General features: G+C 44.8%; 1 protein-coding gene across 4 annotated transcripts in view; it reads left to right on the top strand.

The window, feature by feature from the left end:
* LOC138212716 (cyclic nucleotide-gated channel beta-1) overlaps nt 1-17,579 on the top strand; it is a 35,840-nt gene that overhangs the window by 14,376 nt on the left and 3,885 nt on the right. For all 4 annotated transcript variants that reach the window (XM_069173211.1, XM_069173208.1, XM_069173210.1 and 1 more), the window contains exons 2-6: nt 862-2,070; nt 7,371-7,585; nt 9,965-10,174; nt 11,213-11,775; nt 12,516-12,607. In XM_069173211.1, coding sequence (XP_069029312.1) covers nt 991-2,070; nt 7,371-7,585; nt 9,965-10,174; nt 11,213-11,775; nt 12,516-12,607 — 2,160 coding nt within the window. In that variant the 5' untranslated portion in view covers nt 862-990. The remainder of the gene's footprint in view (nt 1-861; nt 2,071-7,370; nt 7,586-9,964; nt 10,175-11,212; nt 11,776-12,515; nt 12,608-17,579) is intronic.

The raw sequence follows: 17,579 nt of genomic DNA, 5'->3' as shown, positions 1-17,579 counted from the left end.
TGTGTGTAGTTATACTAAAATAATAATTTTGTATCTATCTTATTTCTTATATCTTATATATTTTTTCACATTGTGTGCACGTCTTGGTTTTCTTTGCTACTGTGACGACCAAATTTTTCCACTGCGGGATTAAAAAAAGTCAAATCTAAATCTAAACCAAGAAGAAAAATGAGTGGCTGTAAAAGCAAACCAATGAATTTAACAACTGAAACAGTGGAGATCTGAGGGGAGCTGCAGATTTGGGGGAATGTTCTGTAGTGTTAGTCGCTATGAGTGACATCTGTTACAATGCATTTTGCTGCTTCATTAGTGCAGCTTTAGAAATTCAAATCAAACATTTGAGATACCATTTTATTTGTGGGATGACAAGTCACGTCTTTGAGATGTTAACATGATTACTCTAAGTTAATATTACAAGATGGTAATTTCTAATTTTTGCTATTTAATACAGGCAAATGAGATACATAATGAGTCATAATTTTAACACATTTAGATTTTTTTTTTTTAAACGTGTTTAATGCTTGAATCAATCATTTAGAGGAAGTGCATCAAAAGTATAACATATTATTTGATGTATGAGTAGTTTTAACAATAAGATACTAAGTTAAAAGTTTGACTTGTTCAGTTCTTGATATAAAGTCAATATTATGAAATAAGTCAAACATTCGATCAAAAACTTTACGTACTTGTTCAGTCTTTTATTTTATGTACTTTTGAAATGTTTTATTTCTACATACACAAAAAAAACTTAATCATTGCATTTGAACTCCTAAATTAAAACAATTTATGTGCATAAATCAGAAAAAGTTTAAAATATACTAGTGATTAATCTATATTAACATGACATGTTTGTTTTTACAGAGAGCTACAGCTGGGCTAAGGAGGACAACACCTGAGCTACCAGACTGTAACCACAGCAACAGTAGCTCCGACAACAATAGCCCTGTCAACGACTGTCTCCCTCCTACACAGCCCGTGGATCCAGTTACCATGGAGATAAGCTCATCACCACCACTAACAGACCTGGAAAGAGACAACTTATTTTGCTACCATAGCCAGGAAGTTGAGGAACTCCATTGTCCACGGGTACACGAGGTGGAAGAGGCTGCAGAGGGAGAAAATGGAAAAGGAGATGAGTGTGACTATTTGGTCTTTGAGATAGGAGGGGAGAAGGGAAGACAAGAAGGACGTGAAAGTGAAGCACAAGAGGAGAGAGAAGAGGATGGAGAAGATGGAAGAAGAGCGGAAGCAGAAGGAGAAGATGAAGGGAGAGGGGAAATGGAGGGAAAAGAAGAAAGGAGAGGAGAAACAGAAGGAGAAGTTGAAGGAAGAGAAGAAATTGAAAAAGATGTTGAAGGTAGAGGGAAGGCCGAGGGAGAAGATGGAAACAGAAGTGAAGCAGAGACCGATGACTGGGGTCCAAGAGAGCTGGAGGGAGAAGATGAATTCAGAGAAAACATGAACGGGCAGGACGGAGGGAGTGGCGAAAAAGAGGGAGACGATCATGGAAGAGGAGACACAAAAGAGGAAGATAGATGGACAGGAGGAACAGTGGGGGAGATGAAAGAAAATGCTATTTCTGATCTACTCATCTCTGAGAGTCAACTGTGTCCTTCATCGTTGGATACCCTCACTGTCACCTCCTCAGGTCTTCCAGAGGTAATGTTACCGGAGGCCTGGGGCTACGAACTTGGCAACAGAGATGACCTTAGCGACGGTCACCTTAGCGACTGCCTCCAAGCAGAGCTGGCTATCGTGTACTCAGACAGCGATGCCGGGGAGGACCAATGGGCAGCCTTTGCACCCTCTGAGGTCACCAGCCAGGTAGAAGAAGGTGGAGGAATTCCTGAGGGCACATACGGCGAAGAGGAAGGAAGAAGAGAAGAGAAGGATGATGTAGAAGCAGAAACCCGAACAGACAAGCAGCGAGAGGAAGAGGTAGAGGAGGAGCAGGAGGAGAGAAAGGGATGCAGGGAAGAGGGTGACGAGCAAATGAGGTCAAGAAGGGATCTTTTCCTGCGGTCTCCTTCCGTCAGCTCCACAGCCAGCTCCTCGATCCCCGACAGGAAGGTATGTGGACCCTTTTCTTGGAATTAGGCTTCTGTAGCTTTGGCACACAGGTCACTGTTACTTCTGTGGTTCTTGTACCTGTTATAGTTAAATCATTTGCAACATGTATTTAAAACATAAAAAAACAAGAGATATTTACCAACTGTATACTCACAGAAGTTCACCTGAGGATGTACAGTGTATATTTGTGGTACATTGTGCAATGTCAGACAAAAGTTTGGAAATAGCACCTTATTCAAGGGTTCTTTTACTGTTTTCTATTGAAGAACAATACTGAAGACATCAAAACTATGAAATAAGACATATGGGAAATTTGTAATAAACAGGAAAAGGAATTTGTGCCACATCACAACACTGGTTATTTCATGGCACTTAACACAGTAAAGCGTCACACAGAGAAACCCAACAATTCAACAATTCTCACATAAGCTAGGAGAGAAAAACTCCCTCTTAACAGGATGAAACCTCGGACAGAACCCGGCTCAGCTTGTGCCTGTCCTTTTGAAAATTAAATGATTTACCCCACTTAACTCATACCCAATGAGATCGTGTGTTGCTCTAGAACAGAGGTCTTCAACAGGGGATCCGCGACCCCTAGGTCAGAGGTGAATTTTTTAGTTGATTACACAACGTGCCATTTTTTTTATTTTATTTTCTTTAAAAAAAAAAAAAAATCCACAAATTTAAATGTCTTTAAATACACATTAACATGAATCCAACATATTGTAGCGAATGGATAAATGGAGGCAGAAGATGTTATCTTTCAGTCAGAAATGCACACATTCAGCTCTCTCAAGCTGTCTCAAGCTGGACACCAGTTCACTCACAGCGCAACACTAGCCTGGACCTGTCCCTACAAGCCTCCTGCACTCCTCCAGTTTCATATAAAACACAATTTTATACAATATATATAGTATGGGGTCCCTGCTCCATCTCTCTATCAGTTTGGGGGTCCTTGTGCTCTAGAACAGGGGTGGCCAACCAGTCAGAGACTAAGGGCCACATTTTTTACTGTGTTACCGCAAAGAGCCACATCATACACATGGGCACACATGAACATCACCCCATCCCTTCCTCTTATACACACACCTCTGCTCAGCCAAATTTATTGTGTGACATTATCATGTCACACACCAACATGATAATGACAGAAATTGACTCCTACAGTACTAAGACCACAGGCCAGTCATTTTCAACAATGAACATTGTGTGCACTGTCTCACACACACAAACTCTCAGTTCAACAAAGTCCACAAACAAAAACATAATAATTTACAACAGCGTTTTTCACTTACTATGCATGTTGCTTAGTGCGACTTCTGGCATCCCTTGCCTTGAACAATCCTCTTCAAATCTGGCTTGTATTCTGTTGTTGCCACTCGAAGCAATTCTTTCTCATGGGTGTCAGTCAGAACAGATCGATGCTTTGATTTCACGTGTTTCAGGGTAGAAAACAGACTCGCAGACGTATGTTGACCCAAACATTGACAGTATCTTAAGCGCAGCCCGTTTGACATTGGGGTATTTTTCCATTGGCACACTTTTCCAGAACTCAATGGTCCCTTCACTTAAAGCAGGTTTCAGTTGGTCCTCCTCACAAAGATCGATCATCTCCAACTCAGCCGCAGCCTCATCTGTGACTAGCGGGGCTTTCAAACAGTCCGTCTCCGCATTAAATGGGTCGACGAGGAACGTAATCTGTGGCCTTTTCAGTTGTAGATCACGGAACCGGATGACAAAGCTTTCGTGCAGGTTTTCAACCAGTGTTGCATATCTGGCTCTTTGCTTATTCAGGGCGGCGCTGGTGACTTGCCCGCTGGCTTTTAGCAGAGTGGGAAAATGCGTTAAATCTCCCTTTTGAATATGCGCCTTGAACAGCTTCAGTTTGTTGACAAACGCAAACACACTTTGCAGCAGGTCAGGCAGCATTTTTAACTTACCCTGCAGGGTCAGGTTCAGTCTGTCCAAGTGACACAGCATGTCGACCAAAAAGGCCAGATCCATAATCCACTCGACGTCCGAGAGCTCGGGATAGTCCTTGTCCTTCTCTTCCATGAACAGTTTCACGGCATCCAAAAGCTCAAAGAAGCGAGCGAGCACCTTGCCTTTGGACAGCCACCTCACAGTGCAGTGCAGCGGCAGGTCACCTGGAAGTCCTTGGTCCAGCTCAGCGATGAGATTTTTGAATTGCCTGTGGTTAAGCACATGTGTGCGGATGTAGTTGACGATTTCCATCACAGGCTTCATGACGTTGTCTAAATTCAATGATTTAGACACGAGTTGCTCCCTGTGGATGATGCAGTGGAAATTCCAAAACTCGGGAAATGTTTGGTCAGCTTTGCACAGCCCCACAAGTCCGTTCACAGATCCGATCATGGCTGGCGCTCCATCCGTGGCTATTGCAGTTAGCTTCGGTATGGGCAGATTTGCTTTCGCAAATGCAGCCATCATTGTTTCTTTCACATCTATGCCACAGGTTCTGTCTTTTAATGGCACAACATCAAGGAGTTCTTCTTTGATCACACAATCTTTTGACACAGACCGTGCAAATATTGCCAGCTGAGGCTCGTCTTGTATGTCACAACTCTCATCCAATGCGACACTAAAATACTCACATGCTTGAAGGTCAGAGTGCAACTGTGATTCAATAGCCGTGTTAATGTCCGATATCCTGTGTTCAACAGTGTGGCGGGACAGTTGGACATCTGATACCATTCGTTTTAGTTTGTCGTTTTCAGGAGACAAGATTTCAACAACGTCACTGAGGCATTTTTTAACGAACTCCCCTTCATTAAATGGCTTTTTAGCCCGTGCAATGTTCCAAGCCAGTTGATACGATGCAAGCGTGACAGTCTCTGAGTGCTTTGTAATTTTTTGGAAAAACTGTACCTGCTTTTCTGCCTGACTTTTCAAAGTGTCCAACTTGTGCTTGCGAAATTCAGTACCTTTTGGAAATTCCTTATCGATGTTAGCATGGAGTGAGCTGAAGTGGCGCTGAAGATTTGAAGCTTTGAAATGCGCTAATGACGTCTGACATATCAGGCAGAATGGCTTGCCATTACGTTCAACAAAAAAATATAAACTTTCCCACTCTGTTAAAAACGTCCTGTGTTCATCTTCATATTTTCGTTTAGCTGTGCATTTTTTCCTGCCATTTTGAGAGCGAAATTGACACTAATTGTTTACTCGAATGGGTTTGCCCCTCCTGCTTTGCGGAATTTCACCTCATGCGCATGCGCGTTTGACGAAAATACCATATTGAACTCAAGCGAAGCGAACACGCACAAAAAAAAAAACACAAACACAAATGTTGATATGAACGTAAAAGAGCCGCATGAAACCAGGCAAAGAGCCGCATGCGGCTCGGGAGCCGCGGGTTGGCCAGGCCTGCTCTAGAAGGTTATGGTAGCCATGCTGGTTAAATGTTGCCATAAATTCTTCACAAATCTCCAGCCTTGGTCTCCCCACACTATCACAGCTCATCCTCCCTGCTTCATGGTGGTAGCCACAGACGTACACAGCGGCTGCAACCGAAAATCTAGAATAACAATTTTCCAGACTGACTGACCTTCATGTGTTAAAATACTCATTAACTGTTGTGTCTCTTTCACTTGGTTGAGCGGTTCTTGCCATAATTTGGACCACTACAATGGTTGAATAGGGCAGTTTGCTGTATACCAGCACTACTTTTGCACGACACAATTCATGAAACCCCAATACATTAAAAAAGACCAGAGAACCAGACAGGACAAGGCTGTTAACCCTTCAACACTATTCCAGGTTGAAAAAACAAAACACAATCACTGAAACGACCTCATGAAGCTGGTTCAATTGGCAGTCGTGTGCAAAGCTGTCATCAAGGCAAACAGTGGATGCTTGGAGGAAACTAGCTTGAATGTTTTGTTCTACAATGTTGAAAACATCAAAAATACAGAAAGAATGGAAAGGTGTTTCCAATCTTTAGACTCCCAAAAAAATTCACCTACTCTACATGAGAATTACCAAGAATATTATAGAGGGAGTTAAAAATCATTTAAAATGGGTCCCACTTTCTTAATACACAACAATATGACGGATGAGTCTTAAAGCGCTCTAAACTCAACTCAGCTTTATGTATACAACACCTTTAAACAAGCTGCAGCCCAAAGTGCTTCACATCAGAGCAACATACACACATAACACGCAAAGATCCAAACAAATCGACAGGTGTACAAAATCAAAATAATCAAAATTTTATATCAGAATGATAAACATCACTATTACAACCAGATTAAAAATGTATGTCTTTAGTTTTCACTCACAGAGCTTCTGATTCTGATGTCCGAAGGCAGTGAGATCCACAGTTTAGGGGCATAAAAAGAGGAAGGCGCTCTCACCAGACCGATGGTGGAACACGAGGAATATTTAAAAGAAAAGCAGAGGAAGATTATTTAAAGCTTTATAAACAAGTAAAAGACATTTCAAATCCATTCCAAAAGATATGTGGTGAAGTGGTATTTACGACCTGAATCAACCACGTCAGAAACCGCTGGATCCCCGCAGCCTAAAACCTTCAGATACAGAGAGTCATGTTTCTGTCAACTGTTCTCTGTGACTCTCACACCAACGTCATGCTGTGATTGGCCAGCTGTGATTGGCCAGCTGTGTGGAGGTGGGAGAGGACTGATAGTCTTGTACCTCTCGTTCTTGCTTCCTTTTTTTAGAAATGTGTTATTTCTGGTCCTTTGTCATCTGTGCAGCGCAGTGCTATCAGTGTCTCCCTGGAGAGACTCCAGAAAAACATGCGCCTGCATCCCTGGTTTGAACCACGATCAGCTTTTTACTACGTCTTCCAGTGTGATAGTCCGCAGAAAATCTACTTTTTTACCTCGAACACTCAGAGGAAACCAACAAAGAACCACATGAATTCACATATAAACAACTTTGAGATTCATCCTGAACCTAAATGGAAAGTTTTATGTTATTATATTATATTATATTATATTGTGTTATTTATGTTAATAAATTGACATTTTCCCAAAACTAACAAAATTCTCTCATCATGGACCACCGATTTCATCTTTATGGTTTAATTGGGGCTCTGTAAAAGCCCTAATGTTTGATTATTAACATTCTTTGTGGTGCTCTGGAAAGTTCTTCGCAGGCTGTAAGGATATATTCTCCCTCCATCTAATAATAATCAACCGTTGTTTTTCAAAGTGGAACTGTATGTCTGTGTTCTCCAGGAGAGAATATTTTCTAATGTCTGTTCAGTGGTAGATCGCTAACCTTAATCCCAAGTATGATCTTTTTTTCGTTAGGTTCCTTTAGATTTCTGTGTGCATCAGGAGACTCAGAGTGAAAATGTGTCCAGTGAGCACGTGGACTTTCTGTCCACGCGCCAGCAGTGGAGGAAGATGGAGGATGAGGTCAGAGGTCAGCCCACCCCCAAACCAGGACTGAGAGTTCAGAGCAGCTTCCAGGGCACCCACACTTCACTGTACCCCCCCTCTCGCAGCCCCCGACTCAAACACAGGTAGGACATGTATGTTGGCTGTCGCTTTTCCCAATTTTTTTGGGACTCAGCTCTTGAGTGCTGATAGAAGTTTAAAGTCCATGCAATGTAGAAATTAAAATTAGTTTTAAGATCTTCCCAGAAAAATGTTTTATAAACCTCCCAACCAAATTTGAATGAAAAAAATACATCGACAAGCAGTTTAGTTTTCAAAATCGTGAGAAAATAAGCTGCTGCCTCTCAAGTAGCGACAACCTGAATGTGAAACAAATCCTCTCTGTTGCTGGGTCGTTGCTAAGGGTCGGACCACTTCCTGGAGTAGTGAACACTGCATATATTACATAATAGTCCCCTGCATAATCCTGAACATATGCATGCACCTGATTGTTTTCCAGTTCTTAGTCATACCCCATATGTTGCCATGGAAATGGATTGCACTAACAAAAAGTGTTATATTTTGAGAGCGAATTGCCACAATATGAACACATTTTGATTCAGCTCATCTCCCGGGCAAAGAGGAGTTGAGTTGAACCAGCCAAATCTAGGGATAGGGTGTTAAAGAGGGGGAAAGTGACGGAGAAGTTTCACTTCTTCCTGGACTGGCAATCGAAACCATCACCGAGAAACCAGTCATGAGCCTAGGTAAGGTCTTTGAGTTAACCCTGTCAACAGTGGTGAGCCTGAAGAGGAAGGTCAGCAGCTACCTCCGCAGATGGAGGAGCAACAAACTCTAGCTCCTATTTCTCAGCCTTGATGAGGAGTTCAGAGCGACCCGCACAAGAGAGGACCTTTGAGTGGCAGCAGGCATCATGGTGCGGACGAAAGGAGGGCCTGGACTTAGCAGAGTCTCAGCTGAGACACAGGGCTTTTGGTGGGCGCAGTGGCAATTGGCCAGGCAGGGCCGGGAGCCATTTCTTAACCTCGCATAGAGACACCATCTAATCCTGGAGGAGGTGTGGGCAAGGAGTCGAGGAAGAGCGGGCCAGCGGGATGGTGAGCATGTGGCAGCAGGTTGCATGGACCAGGATGGAGGGTGCGCTGGAGAGGAAGATAACCTTGGCATCACATCTGGCAGGCTGAACCTCCGGGGTAAGAGTGATTTGCAAGCTTGTCCCCGGTGGCCCTGAAAAAGGCTTACTGGAGAACAGCGTCAGTAGCTGCTCAACAGCCCCAGGGGAGGGCTGCTACCGTTGGTGAAGCTATCTGCAACGCCATGGACCATCAGCCGGGCTGCTCGCCTCTGTGGCAGACTCAAAGTGCAAAAACAAAGGATGGAAGATTTAGATAGCCTCGACTATTCTGACAAATTTAGATATAGCACTCAAGGAGAGCTTTCTCTCCACCTGTGTCAGCTGTGCACCATGTGAGTGTAGCAGGTGTTCAGCTCCGCCTTTCGTGAAACACACAGAGATCAGAGGAGACAAACGTCAATGCCTGAAACATGCAGCAGTGACTCTCACACTAAGTTGAAAAGAAACGGGTGTTCATAAATTCAGTAAATAACATAAATGGAATATTTTTGCTGGAGAAATAAGCAAATGTCTGTCAGTGGCTGAGTGAGGGATCAAAGTTACACCATCGGTTGCCGAATGCTGCGACTTCCCACCCACCACCGCGAGTAAATTCTCAACCTGGGAAATATTGATATGTTCCTTTGACATGTACAACCTTCCTAAACAGTATTGTAGACCATGTCCACTCCTGAGCAACAGTACTGCCTCGACAGGTCAGAGCTGTTTGGATGGGGACCGACACAATATCAGGCAGGTGATTGATCGGTGTATGTTGAAGGTTTTTCTTTTTGCCTTTGCCCTCAGTGGGCTATTAACATTAGTGTTTTATAGGTTTATAATGTCTAACATAGTCACACTAGAATGTGATAGAGCAGATTTGTATGTGTTAACAACTGGGATATATAAGAATTTCATGTGAGAAATATGTTAAATCAGTAACCAACACATTATTGCATCGGTGACTGACCATAAAACATAATGTTTCACCTGCTTCCATGAAAATGTCCAAAAATAAGTATTGATTATGAGAAAATTTCTGGATTAAGTGGTTTAAGGTGTAGTTGATTTTACAGTTTGCCCATGAAAAACGTAGAAGTACATTGAGATGTTGAACTGTTGAAGATGTAATGGAAGCGAATTCACCTTCATATTGCATTTCTTCTACTACAGGCAAAGACTTTGTCATGCTACAGAACCAGTAACTATATGGTGTCCCAACACCAACTGAAAGCATAAAAGGAAGAATAATAAGTGTTGGAGTGTTTTTAGACACTGTCGCATGCTCAGTTCATTTTGTTATTGTGTCATTATAACCACAGTGCGATGGTTGGTTTGTAAGTCTTACAAATCCCAACTTACGCCAGGTTTACTCCTGTCCTGTTTTAAGGGAAATTCAACCCTCCGTGCACAGGGACCCTCCTCTGTCCTCTACGCTGTCCCCAAGTTCAGAGGACTCAGGTCTGGATGACCCATCATACCGCAGCCCCCTGGAGGAGTCAGAGACTGCGGTAGAGAGAGAGATCCGACTGACTCTTGAGAGAGAGGAACGGCACCGCAGGGAGAGGGGGATGATAGCACAGGGCCTGACGATATCCAGGTACGATAAACAGAGGCTACAACTATATAGCAGCATCAATCAGTTCTTCAGGCTTGCAGAATCCCACTCAGCAGTATTGTCAGGGCTCATTAAATGTCCAAATTGAGAGATACTCAGGGAATGTAAGAACGTGCGAGCAGGAATGCAGTGACATTTTTTCATTAGATGAAGAATTTTAGGGTGATTCTCAGAACCATGAGCACACTCAAGATTACATAAAGCATTTTAATGGTTTTAACTCATAGGTTTGGAATTGGACAAAGATCAATATTACAACCCAGCGGCTCTACTAAATAACATGCTTTTTCGGACTCACCTAAATCGGTGGAAAAAAACATAACCATGAGGACAAAGTTTTATTTTATTTTTTTGGCTGGCAGTTGGAGGCAGTAGAACGATGACACATCATTGAGGTGTAACATTGCTTTGGCAAACATTATAGCAAAAATAAATTCTGATGCATCTGTTAAACACCCTTAAAACTGCATTAAAAGTTGATGACCACATGAGGGCCACACAACAAGCCGAAAAAGACCATTGCTATATTAACAAGTCGAAAGGGTGCAATTAAAGTTAATGTGATGCTAAAACATTTATGTACACATCCAACAGAGAAACATCAGTCAGCATCTAAATTCAGTGAATTCTCCTTCTATCTCTGAAGTTGCTAATTCCACTATGCTCCATTTGGTTGTTTACTTGTTTGTTTGATGGTTGGTGATGGGCAGGAAGTGTTCAGGGAGCTTCTCAGAGCTTTTTTCACGCAAAAGAAAAAAACAGCTGCCTGCAGCCAGAAAGACAAAACAGTGAGTTAATAGAGTCTTAAATGCCTTGTAGAGCAGAGTTCGATGACAATTCTGCTTCGGTTTGTCACACATTGCACACAAAGATTTGATTCATTGTTTTCACCTAAAAAAATGAGTAAGACTTAAGCTTTAAAGATTTTAAATATTCCCCATCAGAACAGATTTAATACAGTTTTAGCACTCAGAAGGATGAATTACCCAAAATGAAATCTGTTTTTTTAATGTGTTGCAGACCGTCCAACCTGCAGATAGGACGATCTCCACCCAGACCTCCAGCCTGCCGCACCCCGACTCTGTCCATCTCCCCATCCCCGTCCTGCTCCTCCTCCCTCCCCCAATCCGTGTATCATGAAATGACAGCCAATAACGTCATCATCCTGGAGCCCGACTCCTCTTGCTCCTCCTCCAGAAACCGCATCCTCTCCTCCGCCATCGGCAGCCTCTCCGATTGGCCGGCCGGCCGGGACGTGGCGCCCTCCACCAACGTCATCGTCGTGGAAACCTCCAATCTGATTATTCGCAGCGCTTCCGAGTTTTGCCTAAGCTCCGCCCCCATGTCCGTGGAAACACAGGAGAGCACGTTTCTATCCAATCCGTTTTTCAAGCTCCGCTCCCTCAGCAGCCAGTCGCTGGTGGAGCAGGAGATCAGGATGGTGAGGCAGAGGGAGGAAGAGTGGAGGAGGCAGAGGGAGGAGATGTGGAGGAGGAGAAGAGAGGAGGAGTGGAAGAGAGGGCGAGAGCGGTACGACACCGTGCTGGTGTCCCCGGGACTGAGCGATAGCATCAGCTACAGCGGTACGTACTGGAGAGACCAATCAGGAAACAACTGAACACACACAGAAACTCTGTTGTTGTGTTGTAACTCCGTTCAAGTGATTCACTGAGGCCAATTAATGGTGGCACATTTTACTGCCCCTTGTCCTAATTCAGTTAATCTACAATTTCTGATTTAAAATAGCAACATTAAATATATTGTGTTGCCTTGGAGCCTAGAACTTGAAGGCAGTATTTTCCCTGGAAACTGAATTCAGAAAAAAATTGGACAATGAGACAATCATCTAACAGTCAGAGAACCAGTGAAACCTGGTCTTCTACAGAGTGATGCCTTGGGGGTCGTTTGTAGCCTCAATGTGTTTTTAGTCTGTTTATGGTGTGTCCTTCAGAGTGAGTCAGACCCACACAAGTTTGTCAGTCCAGAGAAGAGTTTCTGAACGCTCCTGTAAGGCTCATGTTTTGTTGCCAGAGAGGAAATAAATTCATGATGACTGAAAATAAGTTTAAAGCTTCTCCCAACATCTTTAGCGCAGAAACGGTCGTTGAAGAAAGTATTTTAGCCAAGACAGCCAAGAATTACACTGCAAATAGAACACTGGTGTCAGCGAGGAATATCTTAGTATTCGGGTGGTCCTATATTCAGGTCAGTATCATAAATGTTCAGATGATGGTTGGTTTTCACCCTAAAATGAGATTTTTTTTTTTTTCATTTCAGTCTTGACAGTGTAACAGTCATTTTGTTCCCTTCAATTTCATTCCAGTACCAGATGTTCCGGACAGATCGGTCTCCTCCCCCTCGTCCCCCTCCAGGACCCGCAAAATGGAACGATCCAGTTTGTCTTGCGACCACAAGGTTGGCTAGCACATACACACACACACACACACATACACACAAAATCTACGCTCTCTATTAGGAGACAATATTGCATTATGCAGCCTCAGTATAGAAGTTAATGGAAAATCGATATGTATATGTAAACAAATGGCTAAATAAATGCATTACTATGGATACAACACTCCTTTGGTGAAACATGTTTTTAAACTCAGACATCAATGGGGACATCAGAGTTCCTTTTTTGAGTCCCCATTATACTCTCTAATACAAACATTTATAGGACACCTGTTACGAACAAAGGGTGTATTTTAGCAGGAGAGGATATTGAAGAATTTGACGTAAGGCCTTTGATCGGTAATGACCGCTGGGAGAATTTGGGAGAAACAAGCTGTTAAATGCTAAAGAACACTAAAAGGCTCTAAAATGATTCATTGTTTATATAGAAATATGGAACATTTATATAATATTTTTCTGACAGTGCATCCGGAAAGTATTCACAGCGCTTCACTTTTTCCACATTTTGTTATGTTACAGCCTTATTCCAAAATGGATTAAATTCATTTTTTTCCCTCAAAATTCTACACACAATACCCCATAATGATAACGCGAAAAAAAGTTTTTTTTTTTTAATTTGTGCAAATCTATTCAAAATGAAAAAAAATTCTATGTCCATAAGTATTCACAGCCTTTGCCATGACACCCAAAATTGAGCTCAGGTGCATCCTGTTTCCACTGATCATCCTTGAGATGTTTCTACAACTTGATTGGAGTCCACGTGTGGTAAATTCAGTTGATTGGACATGATTTGGAAAGGCACACACCATCTATATAAGGTCCCATAGTTGACAGTGCATGTTAGAGCACAAACCAAGCCATGAAGTCCAAAAAATTGTCTGTAGACCTCTGAGACAGGATTGTATCGAGGCACAGATCTGGGGAAGGGTACAGAAAAATTTCTGCAGCATTGAAGGTCCCAATGAGCACAGTGGCCTCCATCATCTGTAAATGGAAGAAGTTTGAACCACCAGGACTCTTCCTAGAGTTGGCCGCCCGGCCAAACTGAGCGATCAGGGGAGAAGGGCCTTAGTCAGGGAGGTGACCAAGAACCAGATAGTCACTCTGACAGAGCTCCAGCATTGCTCTGTGAAGAGAGGAGAACCTTCCAGAAGGACAACCATCTCTGCAGCACTCCACCAAGCAGGCCTGTATGGTAGAGTGACCAGACGGAAGCCACTCCTCAGTAAAAGGCACATGACAGCCCACCTGGAGTTTGCCAAAAGGCACCTGAAGGACTCTCAGACCATGAGAAACTAAATTCTCTGGTCTGATGAAACAAAGATTGAACTCTTTGGGCTGAATGCCAAGCGTCCAGTCTGGAGGAAACCAGGCAACGCTCATCACCTGGCCAATGCCATCCCTACAGTGAAGCATAGTGGTGGCAGCATCATGCTGTGGGGATGTTTTTCAGCAGCAGGAACTTGGAGACTAGTCAGGATGGAGGGAAAGATGAATGCAGCAATGTACAGAGACATCCTTGATGAAAACCTGCTCCAGAGCGCTCTGGACTTCAGACTGGGGCGAAGGTTCATCTTCCAACAGGACAACGACTCTAAGCACACAGCTAAGATAACAAAGGAGTGGCTTCAGGACAACTCTGTGAATGTCCTTGAGTGGCCCAGCCGGAGCCCAGACTTGAACCCGATTGAACATCTTTGGAGAGATCTGAAAATGGCTGTGCACCGACGCTCCCCATCCAACCTGATGAAGTGTTATATTTTCATTCTTTATTTGTAATTCACTAGCTAGGACCCCGCCTCGGCTGGGGGCGAACCTTCATTGACTGGGGGAGATTAAGCCAGGGTGAGTTTCGCGGTTTGGGGGAAGGCTTAGTCGAGGATCCACTGTGACTCCCGGGCCTTGCAGATCCCCGAGATCTCCATGTGGGACGGAAGGATAAAGTCTGTGAAACATGATAACCATAAGTGAAACGGTTTAACAAGAGGGAGGGAGGGTGGGATGCAGAAAACGTGAACAGGCTGAGGTTTAGAGTGGGTGGATATTTATAGGAGTGTGGCCGGAAGTGGGGGAGTGGTTGAGGCGGGGTCCTGCTCCTGAAATTCAGCTAAAACTTCATCTCCAATTCACTAGCTAGGACCCCGCCTCGGCTGGGGGCGAACCTTCATTGATTGGGGGAGATTAAGCCAGGGTGAGAGTTTCGCAGTTTGGGGGAAGGCTTAGTCGAGGATCCACTGCGGCTCCCGGGCCTTGCAGATCCCCAAAAGAAGCTATCTTAAGAAAGCAAGGCTGCCTGCCCTTTGTGCAGGTCGTTGAAGCTGTGGTGGGTGTAAAGTTGGTAGGCTTGGGAAGACCACCGCCCCATGACCTTGATGAGGTGGTCTGGGACTCCTCTGCTTGACGCAGTGGTGGCTGCCCCTATGCGAAAGGAGTGGCCGGAGAAGGAGTCAGGATTAATCCCCGAGGTGATTAGAACTACTCTGAAGTGTAAAAGGAACCAGGACCGATTGGCAACTTGGCCTGTTTCGGTGATGAACAGCAGTTCAGGGGAAGAAGTTTGCTGCGTTTTCCTGAGCTGAAGATAGTGTATGAGGGGTTCATAGGGGCTCAGATATGAATTTAGTTTAAAGTAAAATATGGGAACTGGGTTGCTGACCTGGTTTGTTTTGCTCCATTTGAGCGAATAGCCTAAGCAATCTTCGGAGATGGGATAGAGGTCGGATACGCAAGGGTGGAGAATAGGGTTAAACTTGACTGAAGAAGAAGCGAATTCTGAGCATCGCAAGAAACCGAAGAAAGCAAGTAGAAACATGGATTCCAGAGTGCGCGCCAGGTGGGCGGAAAAGTGGTTAGAACAAAGGGTGGCAATGCAGCGAGAAATAAGATCAGTGGTTAGCGGGAGACGGCGAGGAGTCGGTGTAGGTGTTTGGCGCTGAAGGCCTTTAATAAGTAAAGACGACTGGGAGAGCGTTGCAGGGGAGCAGGGGGAGCCAGTGAGTAATTTTGCAAAGAAGTTGATACCGCTGAGGTAAATCTTAATGGTAGGTATCTCGATGTGGAGAATTGAGTGGACATGGGAGATGAAGCTGCATACGGAGGCCACGTCGAAGGAAGGGAACGGAAGGTTAAACATGGCGTGGAAGGAGCGGAAAGAGTTCCAGGCCATCCGGTAAGTAGAAAGAGTGCTGGGGGCTAAGCTGCTGACGATGGCTTGTTGGGAAAGAGCGATGAGTTTTGAGATGGTTCGTTTCAAACGAGGAATGTCAAGTCTGAAAATGGCGGGACGGGTTGGATTCTCCTCCACGTCTGGAGCTAAGGTTCTGAAGATCTGGAAGGAGAAGCGAGACAAAGAGTCAGCGATGGAGTTATGGTGGCCAGGAACATGTTTAGCTCGGAGAATAAATTGATGAGTGACCGACAGCCATGTGAGACGGTGTATGAATGGCATGATCGTGGGAGAGTTTGTTCTGCCTTCGCTAATGATGTCGACTACGGCGATATTATCAGAATGGATGAGTATAGACCTTTTTGGCCACTCGTGCCCCCAGAGGAGAGCGGCAATAACGATCGAATATATTTCGTGGACTGCTGAAGATGATTGGAGGGAGCCTTGGAGGAAGTTGCGGAACTCGATGGGCCATTCAGCTGAAAACCATCCTCTACCGTAGTGGCCCCCAAAACTGGTGGAAGGAGCAGCATCGGTAAAGAGCTGAATGCCTTCTGGTTTGGAAAGTTGGTCATTGTAAAAGAAGGTGATACCGTTACAGTTGGAGAGGAGGTGCAGCCGCATCTGCATCTCTGTTCTGGAGGGGGTATCCATGGAGACTGGATCGATAAGTGAGGGTGTGGATAATGCGAGGGAAAGCAAGTACGAAATAAAGGAGCGGCCCTGGGGGATGATGCGCAAGGCAAAGTTCAGATGTCCCAAGAGGGAGAGCAGTTGTCGTTTGGTGCAAGAGGGAGTAAGAAGAAAGTTTTGTAGGAGGAGAATGATGCGGTGGAGTTTCTCCGCGGGCAAAGAAGCTTGGAACCGGACAGTGTCGAGAGTAATCCTGAGAAACTCCAAGAAGTGTGAAGGACCTTCTGTTTTCTCTTCAGAGAGAGGGACGCCAAGCTGAGTGAAGACTGATTTCATGGTCAAGAGACCGTGGGCTGGAGGTGATAAAGGAGGAGTTATAACTAGGAAGTCAGGTGAGTGGTGGCTGAAGGTTGGCTTTGGGGACGTGGTTGGATGGGGATGGTGCACGCGGAGGCGGGATGGGAAGGGGCGCTGCATAATTTGCAGGGGAGAGCTGGACGGGCGGCAAAAATGCGGCAGTAGAGTTCCTGGTTGAGGGTACCCCAGTAAGTGGCCTGGTTGAACTGGAGGAGACGGGCTGCGGCTTCTGAAGCAAATTGGATGTGGTATTGGCCTGATCCGCGCTAGGTCCAGGATTATGGAAAGGTAATTATCTAACTCTGTCCTCCTAGCTGAGTAGGGGGTGCAGGGGACATCTCTATACAGGGAGAAAGCGTACGCGAACTCAGGCGGGGTGAGCTCTTTGGAGCGAGCTGGCGCTGATGTACGCATGATAATGAGGCTCTCATGGCTATCGATCACCCTAGGTTCAGCGTGTTGGTGGAGGGGAGGGAGGATGAGTTGTGCCAAGTCAACGTATTTACCTGAGATTATCTGTTGGCGGAAGTTCGCGGAGACAGGAGAAGTTTTTTTTTTGTGTGTGTTTGTTTGTTTTTTGGCAGCTATGATGGGTGGAGGAATCGCTGACACCAAGGATAAGTGCTGGGTGTGTGGTTGGAGCAGGGGAAGGGGGAGGAGGGGGGCTGGAATCTCAGTGCCGGTAGTGTGGCCGTGGGACTGCTGGGTTGGAAGAATGGGGAGGGAGGGGGGGGGCGGTGGCGCAGAGCCAGAAAAGAGAGCATCGGATGGTTGGAGGGTAGGGGAAGAAGGAGTAGGGACTGGCATCCCGGTGCCAGG

The sequence above is a fragment of the Embiotoca jacksoni genome, unplaced genomic scaffold (assembly GCF_022577435.1).
Source record: "Embiotoca jacksoni isolate LCO1_2020_lvr unplaced genomic scaffold, fEmbJac1.0.p SCAF_59, whole genome shotgun sequence".
In the NCBI taxonomy this organism is placed as follows: Eukaryota; Metazoa; Chordata; class Actinopteri; family Embiotocidae; genus Embiotoca; species Embiotoca jacksoni.
Note: the sequence above shows the minus strand (reverse complement) of the source record. Positions and strands in the feature narration are given on the sequence as shown.